We start from the raw sequence: 16,084 nt of genomic DNA on the forward strand, positions 1-16,084 counted from the left end.
TTTTCATTGTTTTCTCATTTTAAAATAAATGTTGTAGAAAAGTATCTTCTTGTTACACGTTAAACATTTGAATCTGAACTGTTCAATCAATCCAGTGTAATAATAATATACAGTATGTTTCCCGTATTTAACCAACTGCGATATTAGTGACCACCACTAGGCGCCACTCTGTGCATGAAACAGTGGCCGACATTTGTTGTAGAAGTGTCTAGTACATGGGTTGGTGCTGGGTGTTTGACACCAGAATGAGAAGATGTATTTAGAGTTAGGGAGATGGTTAACACAATCACACAAACAGTATTGTAGCATGCTCGGGGGTAGGGGTCAGGTTTGGTAAGTGACGCAGTTTAAACAGGACATAAACCCGATATCTGCTCTTGCAAGGGAGCCCGGCTCTTTTGTAGAGCGGTATCGGTCTTATGCTTCAAAGCAGGAGGTCCCGGGTTCGGTTCCACCCACCACCTGTGAGAAGCCACTGCTTGCAGGAACCGAGGTTTGCCACATTGGTGTGGACAGTGGGATGCAGGTACCTGTAACCTGCACTTGGAAGCCTGTAGTCTGGTGAGCAAGTCCGAGGGCGAACTTGAGGCTGACAGGGGAGAGTGTAGCATGCACGGGGCTAGGGGTGAGGGCTGGTAGGTGACGCAATCATTCATAACCCATGAAGACATAGGTCCAATATTTGATCCTGCAAGGGAACCAGGCTCACCACAGTATTCGCTCGTACTTAAGGGTGAATCATGAAACTATCATTTTCTGAGTGAGTTAAAGTTGTGTATTATTTAGGGGTTACCATAAAGATGTTTAACACATTGCGGTACTCTTTACATAGGACACTCTGGGTCCCCCCCCCCCCCCCCCCCCCCCCCCCCCCCCCCAACAGAAAATGAATGTACAGGTGCAGATTAAACCCCTAACAAAAAAAAAAAAAAAAAAAAAAACTTATCCTGATGTATTTGCACGGTAATTTTGCAGTGTACTTTTCATGCTCATAGTATGCGCTTAACACGATTTAACACAGCTGAATTTTATTGTTCTTTGCATCAGTACGTGTTATCCTTGCTTGACTGTGCTTCAGCATGCTTTCAAAGTGCTTTTATTTGTTTTCCATTACTACTCGTGTTATGCTTTCACCATGACAGCCCGCCTTTAGCATTATCAAATAAAATGCAGGTAATTTATTTTGGAACAATAGTGTAGGCTAACGTTGACACGGAAAGGGGTACAGAAAACATTCACATCTAGAAAGACAGGGGGAACACCAGTTAATAAACGCCACTGTGTAAACGGGTATCATTAAGTTTCTAAAAAAGAAACTAGATCCCATAAGCAATTCACACGTACCCAAACTTGCCATACTTCATACTATTGGTTATCTATTGAGATACACGCTGTGTGAACGGTTAATTCGGTGTCTCAAGTGTCCTGTGCTAAGTTTCATACGGAGCACTTAAACTATGCGTCTAGTGGGCGGACACTTGGAAGACTCCTTTAATATGGGATTTATTTCACTTTACACCCATACACCACGAGTCCTGTTCAGTCAGTTACATGCCTGCTTTTCTCTTTTCTTTGTTGAGGTTTTGTAATTGTACTTTTTCTTTATTAAATATATGGTAATGTCCTCACGATGATTAGAATTATTTTGCTATTTTGTGTATGCCCCTCAGTCTTGGGTGAAGAGTATGGGAATCTTGAATTTAATGATAATACTGATGAGATTTTCATCGACCTGGAACCATATCCTGTGAGGTTTTTTTTTTTGTTGTTGTTGTTTTTGTTTGTTTGTTTATTTTTCTAATACCTGCATTGATCGATATTTGCATCTCGGTGAAGTGTTTGTTTACAGGAACTAATATTTTGTCTCGTTTTTGTGTTATAAAAGGTTGGACACCGAGTTCCACGGCAAGTTAACAAATTGGTAAGTAGCGGAAAATAACACAATCCCTGAATTGCAGTGATGTTAATTCATTCAAGGTCATTTTACTGACGAGGTATTGTGCGATTTTATTCTGTGGCAACTGCGTAACAGCAGTGCAATGCATTTTTTTTTCTGTTTGGCAGTGTTACAGTAAATTGAATATAATGACTGATATACTATATCATGTCAATTTAAATCTTGTCGTTTAACTAGTTGGCTGTCTTAATGTTGGCAAAGTTGAATCCAGACTGAAATTCACCATGTGCATGGTATGCAAGCCTACAGTGAAAACTGTAATGTGTCACACATCTTAAAACTGGTTGTTCTTATTCTTGTAGGAAAGCAAGCCTCACATAATAGATTTCAAAGTGAAAACCACCATTATTTCTCGATATGCATTCACTGCTGTTTCCTGCACCATGATCAACAGAGTCTCTGCTGCCAAGGAAGGTGTTTTTCAGATCCAAATCCCAGCGGCAGCCTACATCTCAAACTTTACAATGTGAGTACTATACAGGAGCCACAATGGGACAGATTTACCAAGTTCTTTCCTCCAAGTGCAATTTGAAGACTTAAAAGGGTGTCTACTATGTTCATGTGTTGAAATACTAACTGCATTCTTTCTGATATTTCAGGATCATTGGTGGACGAGTCTATCCCAGTGAGGTGATGGAGAAGGAGAAAAAGTTTGGGGGCAATAAGAAAGAGGCTAAGAAACCAGGGAATGGAGCCAAAGCAGGCAATATGTGAGAACCAAACACCTTTATTTGAGTTTAATGGAAATCGTATTTATTTTTCGTATTTATTTTCTTACCAACGATATATATTATATAAATAACGCATATATATATATATATATATATATATATATATATATATATATATATATATATATATATATATATATAATATATATATAAAATATATATAAAAACAGTTATTGGTAGTTTTTGTAAAAGGACCCAATACAAAAAATAAGATGTTCAAGAATGTAAGTGACAATCTTTTTTGTAGGAATATGTTTAAGCTAGAATGCAAGAATAAAACTCAAAGGAAACTAGGTTTAGTTTTGTGCCTTAACAGTACATCTATGCAGACAGTATTGATTCATGTAAACTGAACTCAAGAAGAAAGGATTTCATAGTGAGTTCTTAGTGGTGTCTGTATTTTCTCTGCCTGAGCTTTTTAGATAAGGAATGGCAGCTTTATCAGCTGCTGAAACTTCTGAACAGTCAAAGTGCTATTTCTGCATGTACATCTACAAGTATTAGATTGTTATACAGGAAATAGTGGATGACTGGAGGACAATAGGAGAACTCTCACACTGGAATACAAGGGAAGAAGTGTGAATATTTTTAGCTCTAGATTTCTGGTTTGATTCTAGACCCAGTTAATAGTAAGCAACCTGGTCAATCTTTAAAGACCTAAAGTATCTTAAATGGTACCCTATGTTTCCAAAGGACATTTCCAAATGGTATGTAAATAACGCTGTCTTGGCTAACAGTAACTGAGAGTGTTGTGTAATGCACTGTTCACTTATAAAAGAGTACCATGATATGCCTGCATGGTAATTTTGTAGTTTACCATGGTTACACTTTTACACTCTGCTTTTCCATGTCTGTGTGCCTTCAAAATACTTTTACTTTGCTTTTACCATGGTATACCACAGTAAACTTTTGTGAGCGCTGTTACAGACACGTTTGACCCCTGCTGGTGAGACAAGGTAATAGGATACAAGCTTGGAAACAAAACACATGTCCAGTGGCCATCAATCAGTTTGTACAGTTGTTTGCATTGAAACTTTGAGCTTGGTGGTTTGAGTTCAGTCTATTATACATTTTGAGGCATTCTAGATTTTACTGAGTATTTAAGTAGCAAACCTGAGTGTTTCGTCTTCACACTGTGGCTAATGTGTGGCTAAAATACAGAATGGATAAAACTGCTAGTAAATGTGAGTCTTATTTCCATCCCTGGAACCAGTATTAATTCATTTTTGGTTGCAAAAAGTTGCAAGACGAGATATTACACATGCTATTCCAGGTCTGTAAAGAGATTTCCAAAGGACAGGGTGCAGATTAAAACAGCATCACTTTCTCAATTTATTGTCACGTCTCTCTGAAAGTTCAAGCAGAGATAGAATGCCCGGCTCAAGCCCGTAGAGAGATGCCATGTTAGATGAATACGGATGGCTTGAGTGTATTTCCGTAGCAATACATGAAATGTAGTTTTAAAAAAAAAAAAAAAAGATTTAATCTTTCAAAGCCTTTAGAATCTTTAACAATGTGTTTTTTCACATGTAGTGAAAGTGAGATGGAAACATTTCGGATTGCTGCCAGCATCCCTGGAAAAAAAAAGGCAACCTTCCTATTGGCCTATGAGGAGTTATTGCAGAGGCGCCTGGGAAAATATGAACATGTGACCAGTGTGCGCCCCCAGCAACTGGTCAGCAAGCTGTCAGTGGAGGTGAACATCGTGGAGCATTCTGAGATAACCTTTCTCGAAACCCCTCCGTTGAGGAATGGGAGGACACCCAGCAGTGTAAATACAGCTAATCCTAACAGTAAGTAGAAATCCCTTATTTATGGTACATATTGATGGGTATACATGTATCAGCTCAATACAGTTAGCCACAGTGCAGGACACCTATTTTATGGAAATCCTAATCCTGTGTAATGTTAGTTTCATGTCTGTTTCTCTGTACTTTGGAGCAGTAACTTTTCAGGAATCTAGGGTCATAAGGAGAACTCTAAAAGATTAATAAACTTCTCATAATGAAGGTAAGAGAGCTGGTCCACCTGGTAGGTGTAGAAGGTCAATTCAAATTTCTCTACAAGGTTGCAGCAATTGACCTCTTTGGTGACTACATTAGCAGTCTCCTTACATTTCTTTTGATCAGTTTCAGATAAGCTGCTTTGGCTCAGTATCCAGTTTGTCCAGCCACCAATTGTGTTGTACACCACATGTTGTCTCACAGGTTTTTTCTTTATTTACAGGTAAACCAGAAGCTCCTCTATCTACTGTTGTCAACCGGACCAAGACCACATGCAAAGTAACCTTCAGCCCCAACATTGTGCAGCAAGCAAGAATAGCACGGAATGGCATGCTTGGAGACTTCGTCGTTCGATACGATGTGGAAAGAGAGCTGGGGATAGGAGATATTCAGGTAAATTCTTTGTTGAAGCCATGCCTAATGTCCACTACTCTTGACATAACTTTTAACAAATGAAAAAAAATATTAAGGGTATGTATCTGACTAATTTGTCATTGAACCCTAAACTTTTCCGCAACATTTCAGTCTTCACAATGAGCAACAGAATCTAATTCTGAGTGGGCTGATTTGAACCCTAAGAAAATGAAGCCTAAGGAAGCATAGTGGGTTAATTCTCCTGCTGGATTCAAGCTTGGGTTTTATGGACATCAAGCAGTAGCAGCCAAGCTTAAATAAAGCCTTAACCCATTTCAAGCTGAGACTGCTTTTTATTTTATTAATGGATTTTTCTGTGTGTTTACTACAATTTTCTTGTACTAATGCCTTTAATTGTCTGGAATGTCATCCAAGGACCCATTGTAAATGCACACTAGCAACTTAGTGTGCAATTAGATAATGCTTAGAAATAAAAGCCTATGCAGCTACCATGTACAAAGCAGATTAACTGTAAAATACCAACTATTTTGAAGGGCTTACCCAGTTGGTTAAAGATTGTAATGTTGCCAAGCAACTGTTCTTTATCGCATGATCTAATTTTCTGATAGAGTATGAAATGTATGTGCAGAAATGGTGAGGTAAAATGTCAATTAAAATTATTTTGAGACAGCTCAAACACAAATCAATGTTTTTATGATTTGTAGTTTACATGAAATAATGTTTTTGGTTCACACAATTCTGTTGATAAAAACAAAGGTTTTTGTAAGCAATATAAACTACATTCCTAACATTTCTTTTAGGTTTTAAATGGGTACTTTGTGCACTACTTTGCACCAAAAGATCTGCCTGCTGTTCCCAAGAATGTTGTTTTTGTGATAGACACTAGTGCTTCCATGGTTGGAACTAAAATTAGACAGGTGAGTGATCGTTCAAGTTTGTGGGTTTTCAGATGTGTGTTCCAATTTGGAATGTCCCATTATGTTTTTTTTCCTCACCGCAGTGAGTCCCCACACAGCACAGATGTTCTGAGGGCGTGTGAGAGTTCTCCGATCTCACAAGCCTAAAGCCAAATCACTTTTATGCAGAGCATTCCAAAGCAGAGGTGGGCAGGCTACCGATCCCAGAGAACAGAGACCAGCCCTGCCTCTTATCCACTTTGAATGTGCTCAGTGTCTGGCCTGTAGGGTTCACTGTTGCGCACTGAGGAGTGGCATTCCCATTCCCCACCCCGGGAGCATCAGAGCCAATGTGACGCCCCCCCCCCCCCCCTCGGGGTCCCCAGCAAAGTTCGGCCTCTTTGCACAGCCTAGACATGAACTAGCGCCGTCCAAGCTGTGTGACTCAACCTGCGCTCCAAGTGGCAGAGCTTTGATTGGATGAGCCACTCAATGACCCCTACAGTGAGCATCTTAGCGACTGTACAGAAGTATAAATCCTGCCGATTTCCCATACCTCCTGTTCACCTGCAGGGGAAATAATGTGATTAGTTTAGATCCTGATATAAATAAAACATAATCTAAATATAGCATAATGTTTATTATTTTTTATTTATATTATCTGTTGAAAAACATACACTATATATATATATATATATATATATATATATATATATATATATATATATATATATATATATATATATAGTATATATAGTATGTTTTTCAACAGATAATATAAATAAAAAATCTTACAAACTAATCACAACAATTCCTTTTGTTTGAGGACTTTAGCTGGGATTGTGTAACAATAAACACAACGCACACGCACACAAACCTCTTGAGAGCAAAACAATACATGCAGTTAATTTCCTGACAGCAGAAATCAAAGTGCCCACGACCCCCCCCTCCCCCCCCAGTTCCCTGTAACTGTAGCTTATTGTCGTTTCACAAGAATTTACTCTTGCTGCTTTCTCCTAAATCATTGCTAGCCAATTCTTTGTAGAGAAAAGTTGTTTTTTTACATTACTTAGAGAGCTCACCCACCAACACCAATAATATGACTTCTTTCACCTCAGGTGCTCCGGTCTTGGCACTTCACATGCTCGAATGAGAAAATGCAATAGGAATCTCAGAGCAAAAAGAAACACATTGTCTGTCATAGATTTCCGATAGCCGACTTGCTGTTAAAAAGAGTTTTGTTTCCAGGGTTTCTGCTCCTTTTCAAATCCAAAAGAAACAGTTGGCATGTTGTTCCCAGCATATATGGGACTTTGTAGCATAGCAGGACATGGCTGTTAAACAAGGGAGTCCTAATAAGCTGTGGCAAGCCAGCATTCTGTTACTGCTGTCATACATAAAGCTTTTCACCCTATCCCCTGGAAGCTGGAAAAAAAGTTGGGGTGAAATCTGTAAAATTGTTGACCTTCAACTACACTTGAAAAAGCCATGTGATACTAACAGGTACAATACAAAGCAGAAAGCCAATAGCTGGAACAGATCGGTGAATTTTAAGTAAATGTGGAAACAGAATTGCAAATCCTGACCTTGCCTTCCTACCGAAAGACTGCTCAAAAAAGAGCTTAATACACTTGGAAGTGTTTACTGGAAACTGAGATTCAAACAGATGTTACAGAAACACATGATTACTGCAATTTTGAAATATTTGATAAACTGGCACATTCTAGGGTAAGCCTCAGGAGCATGTGCTGAGCTATTTAATGTTCAGTGAAAAACACAGCTTTGTTGTTTTAACTGTATTTCTACTAAATATTAGTATGTTTACCAACTTCCTGTATATTAACATTTCCAATAAATATTCCTTCATTTAAATCCCTTCATTATTATTTTTTTAATGTTAACAAATTTTACTTTGGATTGATGCTGGTAAAAGGTACCAGACATGTTATAAATAAAAAAATAGTATTCCTCAGACTGTCGGCCTAGAAACGTAAACAAGCTTAAATATTTCTTAACAAGCTTCAACTAAAGGGACAAATGTTACATTACTAATACTCCTTGACCTCCTTTGAATTTGCTAAGAATAGCTTGCTGAAATTGTTGCAGTTGAGCCAGGAATTTTGACATGTCCTTAATTTACAAACAAAGTAAAAAAATTATAAAAATACAAGTAATATTTCAAAGGCCGAAACCAATTTGATACTTCATTGAAAATATGTGCCGGAGTTTTAACAACGTCTTTTTGTTGTGGTTTCCTGTAGACTAAAGAAGCCCTCTTTACCATTCTCATGGACCTCCGACCCCAGGATCACTTCAATATTGTCAGCTTTTCGAACCGCATCAAAGTCTGGCAGCAGGGAAAGCTGGTACCTGTTACCCCAGATAACATCCGGGACGCCAAGAAATTCATCTACCTCCTCAGCCCCACCGGAGGTAGAGAATGTGTTCACTGCTTAAGCTGAACTGTTTCCATAGTTACCAGAAGATGCATTGAGCTTGGTAAAAGGTTATAGAACATGTAAGCCTTGTAATCATGTTGAGATTACATAAACAGATAAACATTTATTTTTCATACAGGGCATAGCGTGTCATAACCAAGGTTTTAAATACATGTTCTGACTTTTCATTAGCATAAGAGCATTCTCATAAGTATCTTACAGAGTATTTTTTTGTTTTCCAGACTGTGGTGAAGCCCATTTATCTTTCCACAATTATGTTTGATGGAAGTACTTAGTTTCCTCTTCCCAGTCACTCCGTGGGTTACATATAAAATGATCCTACCTGACTCCATAGAATTGCTTATCAGTGGAATGCTCCTGTGTAGCCCTTAACACAGCAATGGAACTTCTAGTGGCATGTTCTTAACCTGAGAGAAAACAAAAAGAGAATGTTATGCTGCTAAGGCATTTGTGGTTATCACAGCTTTACTATTGGCACAAGACTTGACCTCCAGAGCCTAAACATTACAATTAATTTATTAAGGTGTGTGGAGCTGTTCTAACTTATTTCAGTTGGTTTGTAGAACAGTACATTTTAAGGGTGTTGGGGATTTGTAGTAAGATACTATTATCAGTGCAGCACATTGGGGGAACATTTGGGGCAAATGTGTTGCAAACCAAACAGTTTGTGTGTGGGCAGGTATTACTAACAATGTGGGGACAAAATTTGAGGAAATGTCCTCACAAAGATAGTAACCCCTGAAAATACGACGTTGTGGGGATGTCCCCACTTTATAAAAAAAAAACTTTTTTTAAGAACTAAATATGCCTTTAAAAAAAAACTAAAAACTAAAAGTGCCAAAATATTTAGTTTGTTGTCGACTTTCACCCTGTGTGTTTTGTCTGACTGGAGTTAGAAATAGTAAATTAAAATATAGTGAGAGTCAATGAGAAGTCCCCACAAGTATAGGAATACAAACATGTGTGTTTGTGTGTGCGTGTGTGTGTGTATGTGTGTGTTTGTCACACCTATGACCTGTTTCTATTTTGTTTGTCTTTCATAAATTGGGCCTCCTTTTTATTTTAACGAAGGGTAAAATCACCCAGTTCTGTATTTATTACATGTGAAAGGTTGTCCTCTTGTGTTTCTAGGCACTAATATAAATGGAGGCATCCAAACAGGAGCTATGTTACTAAGTGACTACAAGGCCAGTCTCAGAAGGACTCAGGGGAGCGTCTCCCTGATCATTTTCCTGACTGACGGGCGGCCCACGGTGGGAGAGATCCAGTCCTCCAACATCCTGAACAACACCAAGGAAGCGGTCCAGGAGCAGTCCTGCCTCTTCAGCATTGGAATCGGCAATGACGTCGACTACAGGCTGCTGGAACTCATGGCGCTGGAAAACTGTGGCATGATGCGGAGGATCTACGAAGACGCGGATGCGAGAACAATGCTTAAAGGGTTTGTATATTGTTCAGGCAGATTCCTAACCTGAGATATCAAAAAGCTAAGAAAAAGGCTTAAATATTAAAGCTATTTTGTGAGCAAAAAAAAATTAATTAAATTTAAAAAAAGAAGTCAATATGTTCTCAGCATGTGATATAAGTAGTGTTAGGTCTAAGCACCTATTTAAAGACAATTGATTATTTAGCCAGAAAGATTCATGCAACTTCATTGTGCTACAGGTTTTATGATGAAATCGGTACTCCACTCCTGTCGGACATCCATATCGATTACACCGAAGACACTGTGGAATATGTAACCCAGAAACTCTTTACCAATTATTTTAATGGCTCAGAAATTGTGATCGCAGGCAAACTGTCAGATCAGATCACAGACTCTTTACATGTCAGGGTAAAAGCCAGCAACAGTGATAAAAGCATCGTGCTGGAGACGAACGTACCACTACACGATAAAGCCAAAGAAGTAGAGAAAAACATCAACAGCTTGGTGAATACAACTACAGAAAAGGATTACATTGAAAGGCTGTGGGGATACTTAAGTGTTAAGGAGCTTCTTCAGTCTCGGCTCAGGAGTGGGACCAGCAGGGAGCGGGAGACCCTTTCAGACCAGGCTAAGAATCTCTCTCTGACATACAACTTTGTTACACCTGTCACCTCAATGGTAATAGAGCAGCCTGACATACAAATGGACAAGCCCAGAGAGGATGATGATGATGATGATGATGATGATGATGATGATGATGATGATGATGATAATCCGCTGGATGAAGAGCACAGAGAAAAACCACAGAGTTTACACAGGAACACAAAACAACCAGGTAAAACAATGATACACATATACAGAACATTATTATTATTATTATTATTATTATTATTATTATTATTATTATTATTTAACAAATATCCATAGGAATATGATGTAGTGAAATATTCTGGGTTTTTTTATGTCACAGTACATTTTTGTGATAAGATTTCATATCAGGTAGGACAGTGTCACAATGAATTCTTACCTGCTGATGGAAATGATGGCAGTCTGAATACGACCTCAGATTGAGTTATTGTAAATGGCAGTGTTGTGTGATAAACAGCATTTAAAGACTCTGTCCCTGTCGGTGAGATGAGATGAGGTTAAAAGCTCTAAAACTCTTAAGAGATTGAGATCAATGGCAAAAATAAAAAATATATCACAACACGAAAACACTGCTAAACTTTAAACATCTTTGTCATTATTAATTGACATTAGTTTTATTATTGTTATATATATGTTTCAATAATGTAGTTCATTAATAAGCATTTATTATGTACATCAAACTACTCCCACGCTCTCAGTGCACAATGAAAACCTGCATTGGTCTATAGGATGAACAATGCATTGTCCTCTTCCTCCGTCTCTGTGCTCTTATAAACCCCTGCTGCTATATATTATTTATTTAAATCTATATATACTTTTTAATCCCTAGATGTTTCCATGAAGAAGCCTGAAAAGAAAATAATTATTTCAAAAACATCAGGTAAGGTTCCGATATGGTATGCTTTGTCAAGTGTTGTTTCAGGAGGTTTGAACTCATTGCCTGCTACAAAAAAAAAGTGTCTTCGGTGTTTTTGTGCTTTTATTCAAGACATTTATTTCCTTCAGTTTAGGACTCTTGTGTAAATGTTATGTGTTGCATTATATAACTCAAAACACTGAATGCCTAGTAATTTAGTCCTTTACTTGAGGTTTTATTATCTGCACGGAAAATGCATATCCCTGAAGATGGGTATAATAGTAGCGCCTCTAAGCACATTTTTGCATTTTACTTACATCTAGAGATCCACAACCAAAATGTGAGAAACATTTTTGAAATGCATTAGAACAAGTTCAGGGGATGTAGATGCCTGTCAGTCTGTGTTTACATCCCACATTCATGTTTATGTGTGCATGCTGTACAGGTAGGTAATGACAATCTACTTTTTCTTGATGGCCTTGGCAGAAAAGTATGTTACTGGCATTCTTGGCTAAAGGAATACATGTACACAAGGGCAATAAACTCTGGTTCAATACACTACTCAAAAAGCATTTCATTAAATAACAGGCTTTAAATGAGGGGTCCTGTGGAAAAACACAATAGCTTTACAATTCAAAAAGGAAAAACACAATAATTTGAATTGGTAAAGTTGCTTGGTAGGGATTTAGCCCTATCCAAAGTTGTGACACCCATTATATTTTCAAATGCTAGTTGATCTATACTTCAAATCAAAATTATACTGACGCCACCACAGAAAGGCTTTACATATGAATACATATTTTATTTTCAAATCAGGGCCAAGAAAAACTTGAAAATGCTTATTGTTTTTCATCCTGTTTTTTTTGTTATTTATGTGTAAACAGTAGTGGCATTTGTTGTAGCAATAGTTTGTTCAGCACTGTTTTCTTTTTTTTTTTTTTTAATTACAGGGCACCTGTTGGGTAATGTATATTTTAAAGACTTATCTTCCCAGGACCAGGAGATCCTCTGTACTGTGTAGTAATGCATGTATAGCCTGTAATTAACTGGTTAATTGTCCTCAACCTTCAGCTGATGGAGACCCTCACTTTGTTGTTGATTTCCCCTTGAGCAAGATGGCAGTATGTTTTAACATCAATGGAGAGCCAGGAGATGTTCTGAGGCTTGTATCCGATCATAAAAACTCTGGTAAGCATAGTAATAATGAAAGCAAGTTTAAATACCATTATTATCTGAAACCTAACTTGTACCCCTGTTAGTTTAAAATTCTAGACAGATCAGCACAAAACATTAACATATTTTAGCTAAAAAAAAAAAAAAGAAGGAATTAGAATTCAAGCATTGTTGGTTTCTTTTAATTGAGGAATTTAACTTTTTATATTGTGTTTTATCTTTACCACCTTATATCTATTTATATCCTCTGCATAATCCCCTTTATTTGTATCTATTTTTGAAGGTGTTACAGTAAACGGGAAGTTGGTTGGAGCTCCAGCACCTGTCAACAGTCACAAAAAACAGCGGACTTACTTCAGCACAATCACAATAATGGTCAGCAAGCCACAACGGTCATACATTGAAATCACCCCTCGCAAAGTCATCTTGGACAGTAAGGACAGGATGGTCCTTCCATGTGATAAGACATCAGCCGTGGAGAGGGATGGCTTGGCAGTGTCAATCGCTGGGAAATCCAACATTACTGTGACAGTGCAGGGATCCATCAGTTTTGTAATTCTAGTCCATCACTATAAGAATCCAGCTCCATACCAAAGAGACCACCTGGGATTTTACATCTCCAGCAGCAAAGGCTTGTCCAGTGATTCACATGGGCTCTTAGGTAAGTCGTATTTAGCATTCCATACCGTCCTGATCCTAAAAGCAAACAGGAAGACTAAATATAGTCGTTAAAGATCAGTCTACTCCTAGCAAAGGGACTGCTCAGCTTGATATATTCACACTTCTACACATCTTTATGATTCTATCTATGAAACATGTTGCATTACAATCAGTACTTCAGTCTCAAATGGTCTATGACTTGGTCAGTAGTCCTCAAATTTCTTTGGACATGGGCATATTTGTTTATTTCTCAAAATTGTCCAGGGCATGACCATGTTTCCCTTTTCACATTTAACTGACAACGGTAGTTATTCCATCTTAAAGTAAAAAGGACATTATCCCTTTGCGGTCCATTTATTCAGCGCCTGTCAGACGCGTGAGGTCCAATTTATTTTACATGCGCTGTTTAAAAGTAATTTTATTCAAAGTAAAACAGGTTTAAAAGGCCATCTCCACCCCCGTGCCACCCCTTGTTCGCTGTGTTTATCACATACCTCTTCATAGTCGTGCATACTGATAAATCATCTCCTGATCACTCGTTTTATCACCAAACTCCTCAATAATGCGATCCAAGTCATTGTTTTATTACTATAACATCTCAAAAAGCTTGGCAAATGTCATTGATATTCTTTGAGCACTGGATGCGGAAGCAGCTATCTTGTTTATGTCCGTGTCATGTCTGTGGTGAAGGGACTATGTGTATTGCTCAGATCTGCCCCTTTTTTCAGTCTCCAGAGAAAAAACGACTGGTGATCTGTGCTTGACATCTTTTTGATGGTGTCCGATATTGGACCGTAAAGAAAAAATTGTAATGTCAGACCTGGTCCGACATAGGACCGCAAAGGGTTAAAATACAGATTTATTGAATGGCAAAAAAAAAACAGAAATTGTGAGCACAGACTAAGTATATTGTATACAGTTCCACTCCCAGTCCGAATACGTTAGTATTGTACAATTCCAGATTATGTCAGCTGCAGTCAAGGGCACAACACTATGGTCTCACGGGCACAGCTTTGAGGACCACTGGACTAGGTTGATCATGTGACAGTTTGGGCCAGTTCCTTTTTGTAACTCGCATGCCTATGCACTAGAGTGTATTTTACAGAACAGACTTGAATTGCGATACAAGTTAAACAAACTGTCCTAGTAAAACTGTTGAGACATGACACTACTCTGAACTTCAGTTTATCTGCGTGGGTACCTGTTATACATGTTTTTAGTAGCTTTTACCATGAAAAAGGGTATACTTATTTTGTCATTTTCACAAAGACGGCCGGAGTGGGGGACGTCAGACCAGAAACAGGAACCAGGAAATAAACGACAGAGAGGTGGAGTTTGGTGGAGCTGAGCGAATGGTCTCGCTTAGCATTTAATAGTGCACAGACAGACAGAAAATAAATGGTTGTAAGACAAACAAAAACACAGGACACGGCACTAGTAGCCAAAATAAACAGACAAACAAAACGGACTAACACTAAACAAACATGGTGAGCTGATATTTTACTTATTCTTATTATTACCTCCGTCTCCAATCCTGTTCTCCTTATTATTACCTCCGTCTCCAATCCTGTTCTCCAGTCACCGAACACACAACCCCGAGTGAGTGAAAACATGCAGCTTTTATTTAGCTGTACCGAGACTCGATTGATAATCAGTCATTCAATTGGAGTCGCGGTACAACTGCACGTGAATTGACAAAGTGCAATTCCCTGTGCTCACATATTATTACATTTTACTTGCACGTGAAGTGCTGAGCAATCCTCGTGCCTAAATACAAATATACATTTTAAACAGTCATACAGAAAGTTTCGCAGGGGTACCATTTGTTGAAAGGGTTACTGAAACAACAGCAATTGACACTGTGAGGATGCCAACTTTTAAAATGAAAGAAGTGTTGTAGAAATATGAATACTAATCCTTTCAATGTACTTTCAGGCCAGTTCCTGTATCAGGAAGTCAGCATCACCGAGATGCCTGTAAATGTGACCACACATGAGAGCCTGCTGAATGGGTCTAAATCAAACCAGGAGCCCCAGAGTCCCAGCACAGCCCTGAAGCTGAAGGACAGGCTGGTGCCTGCAGTGAAGAAGCAGAGAAAGATACACAGTGGCAGACATCAGGTGGACTGCTGGTTTGTGAAAAACAATGCAGCCAAGCTCATCGATGGGGTGTATCAGGACTACGTTGTATCACACCTCTTTGACACCACAACCGGATACGACACGTCCAATGAACTTTAATCGCTTGCCTGGTGCATCATCTGCATGTCACTGTAAAAACCCTGAGACAACGGATACAGGAACTTTAATTGCTGCTGGTTATTACTGTTGATATTAATCAATTCTATTAGGTGCTCTGCTTGAAAGGCATGTCCTGAAATACTTAAAGGGGAACTAAAAGTTGCTTTATCTAAATGCACTGTGCAGTCTTCTTTTTAATAACTTATCTATCCTATACTGCAGCAAGTCTCATGTTCTTCACATCTTAATGAAGGAAAAGCAACTTAGTAGCAACTACAATGACCAATTCATTAAATGCACCACGTAAACAAGGATAACCAGGGTAACAAATATTGCACAGTACTATTTTCCACAGATAGGGTTTGCACTGTCAAATCTTTTTTGTTTTTTTCCCCCCAGTTTTATTTTGTTTGATTCAAAAATAGGATCAAGACATGCCACAAATGTTTGAATGGAAGTTGGTATACAGCCCTCGGGTCACTGTAAACAAGTTTGTATATACTGGATAATGACCTATACAAATTAGTTGCCTTTAATAAAACATTTCTAATATATATATATATATATATATATATATATAATCATCATTATATATATATATAATGAAAATCATTAGCGCTTTCTTTTAGTCCGACTCTGAAAATGTTTTAATCTATCAAA

The 16,084-nt window shown here is 38.2% G+C and overlaps 1 protein-coding gene across 2 annotated transcripts; it reads left to right on the forward strand.

Moving 5' to 3' along the window:
* The first annotated feature begins 1,533 nt into the window (after positions 1-1,533).
* Positions 1,534-15,943, forward strand: LOC121319858 (inter-alpha-trypsin inhibitor heavy chain H5-like). 2 transcript variants are annotated; one of them, XM_041257752.1, is made up of 15 exons: positions 1,534-1,747; positions 1,886-1,921; positions 2,260-2,423; positions 2,557-2,667; positions 4,222-4,481; positions 4,915-5,084; positions 5,867-5,983; positions 8,224-8,395; positions 9,553-9,862; positions 10,087-10,682; positions 11,325-11,375; positions 12,302-12,313; positions 12,423-12,539; positions 12,808-13,185; positions 15,120-15,943. In XM_041257752.1, the coding sequence occupies exons 1-15, from the start codon at positions 1,631-1,633 to the stop codon at positions 15,422-15,424; spliced, it is 2,916 nt and encodes a 971-aa protein (XP_041113686.1). In that variant the 5' UTR covers positions 1,534-1,630; the 3' UTR covers positions 15,425-15,943. The 2 variants fall into 2 exon arrangements, with proteins under 2 accessions (XP_041113686.1, XP_041113687.1); XM_041257753.1 differs by lacking the exon at positions 12,302-12,313.
* The last annotated feature ends 141 nt before the right edge of the window (positions 15,944-16,084 follow it).

Source organism: Polyodon spathula, chromosome 8, assembly GCF_017654505.1.
Source record: "Polyodon spathula isolate WHYD16114869_AA chromosome 8, ASM1765450v1, whole genome shotgun sequence".
NCBI classification, from domain to species: Eukaryota; Metazoa; Chordata; class Actinopteri; order Acipenseriformes; family Polyodontidae; genus Polyodon; species Polyodon spathula.

Coding starts and splice junctions, on each gene's coding strand:
- LOC121319858 (XM_041257752.1), top strand. CDS start 1,631: ATGATTAGAATTATTTTGCTATTTTGTGTATGCCCCTCAGTCTTGGGT. Junction 1,748..1,885: donor TCGACCTGGAACCATATCCT/GTGAGGTTTTTT, acceptor GTGTTATAAAAG/GTTGGACACCGAGTTCCACG. Junction 12,540..12,807: donor ATCCGATCATAAAAACTCTG/GTAAGCATAGTA, acceptor CTATTTTTGAAG/GTGTTACAGTAAACGGGAAG.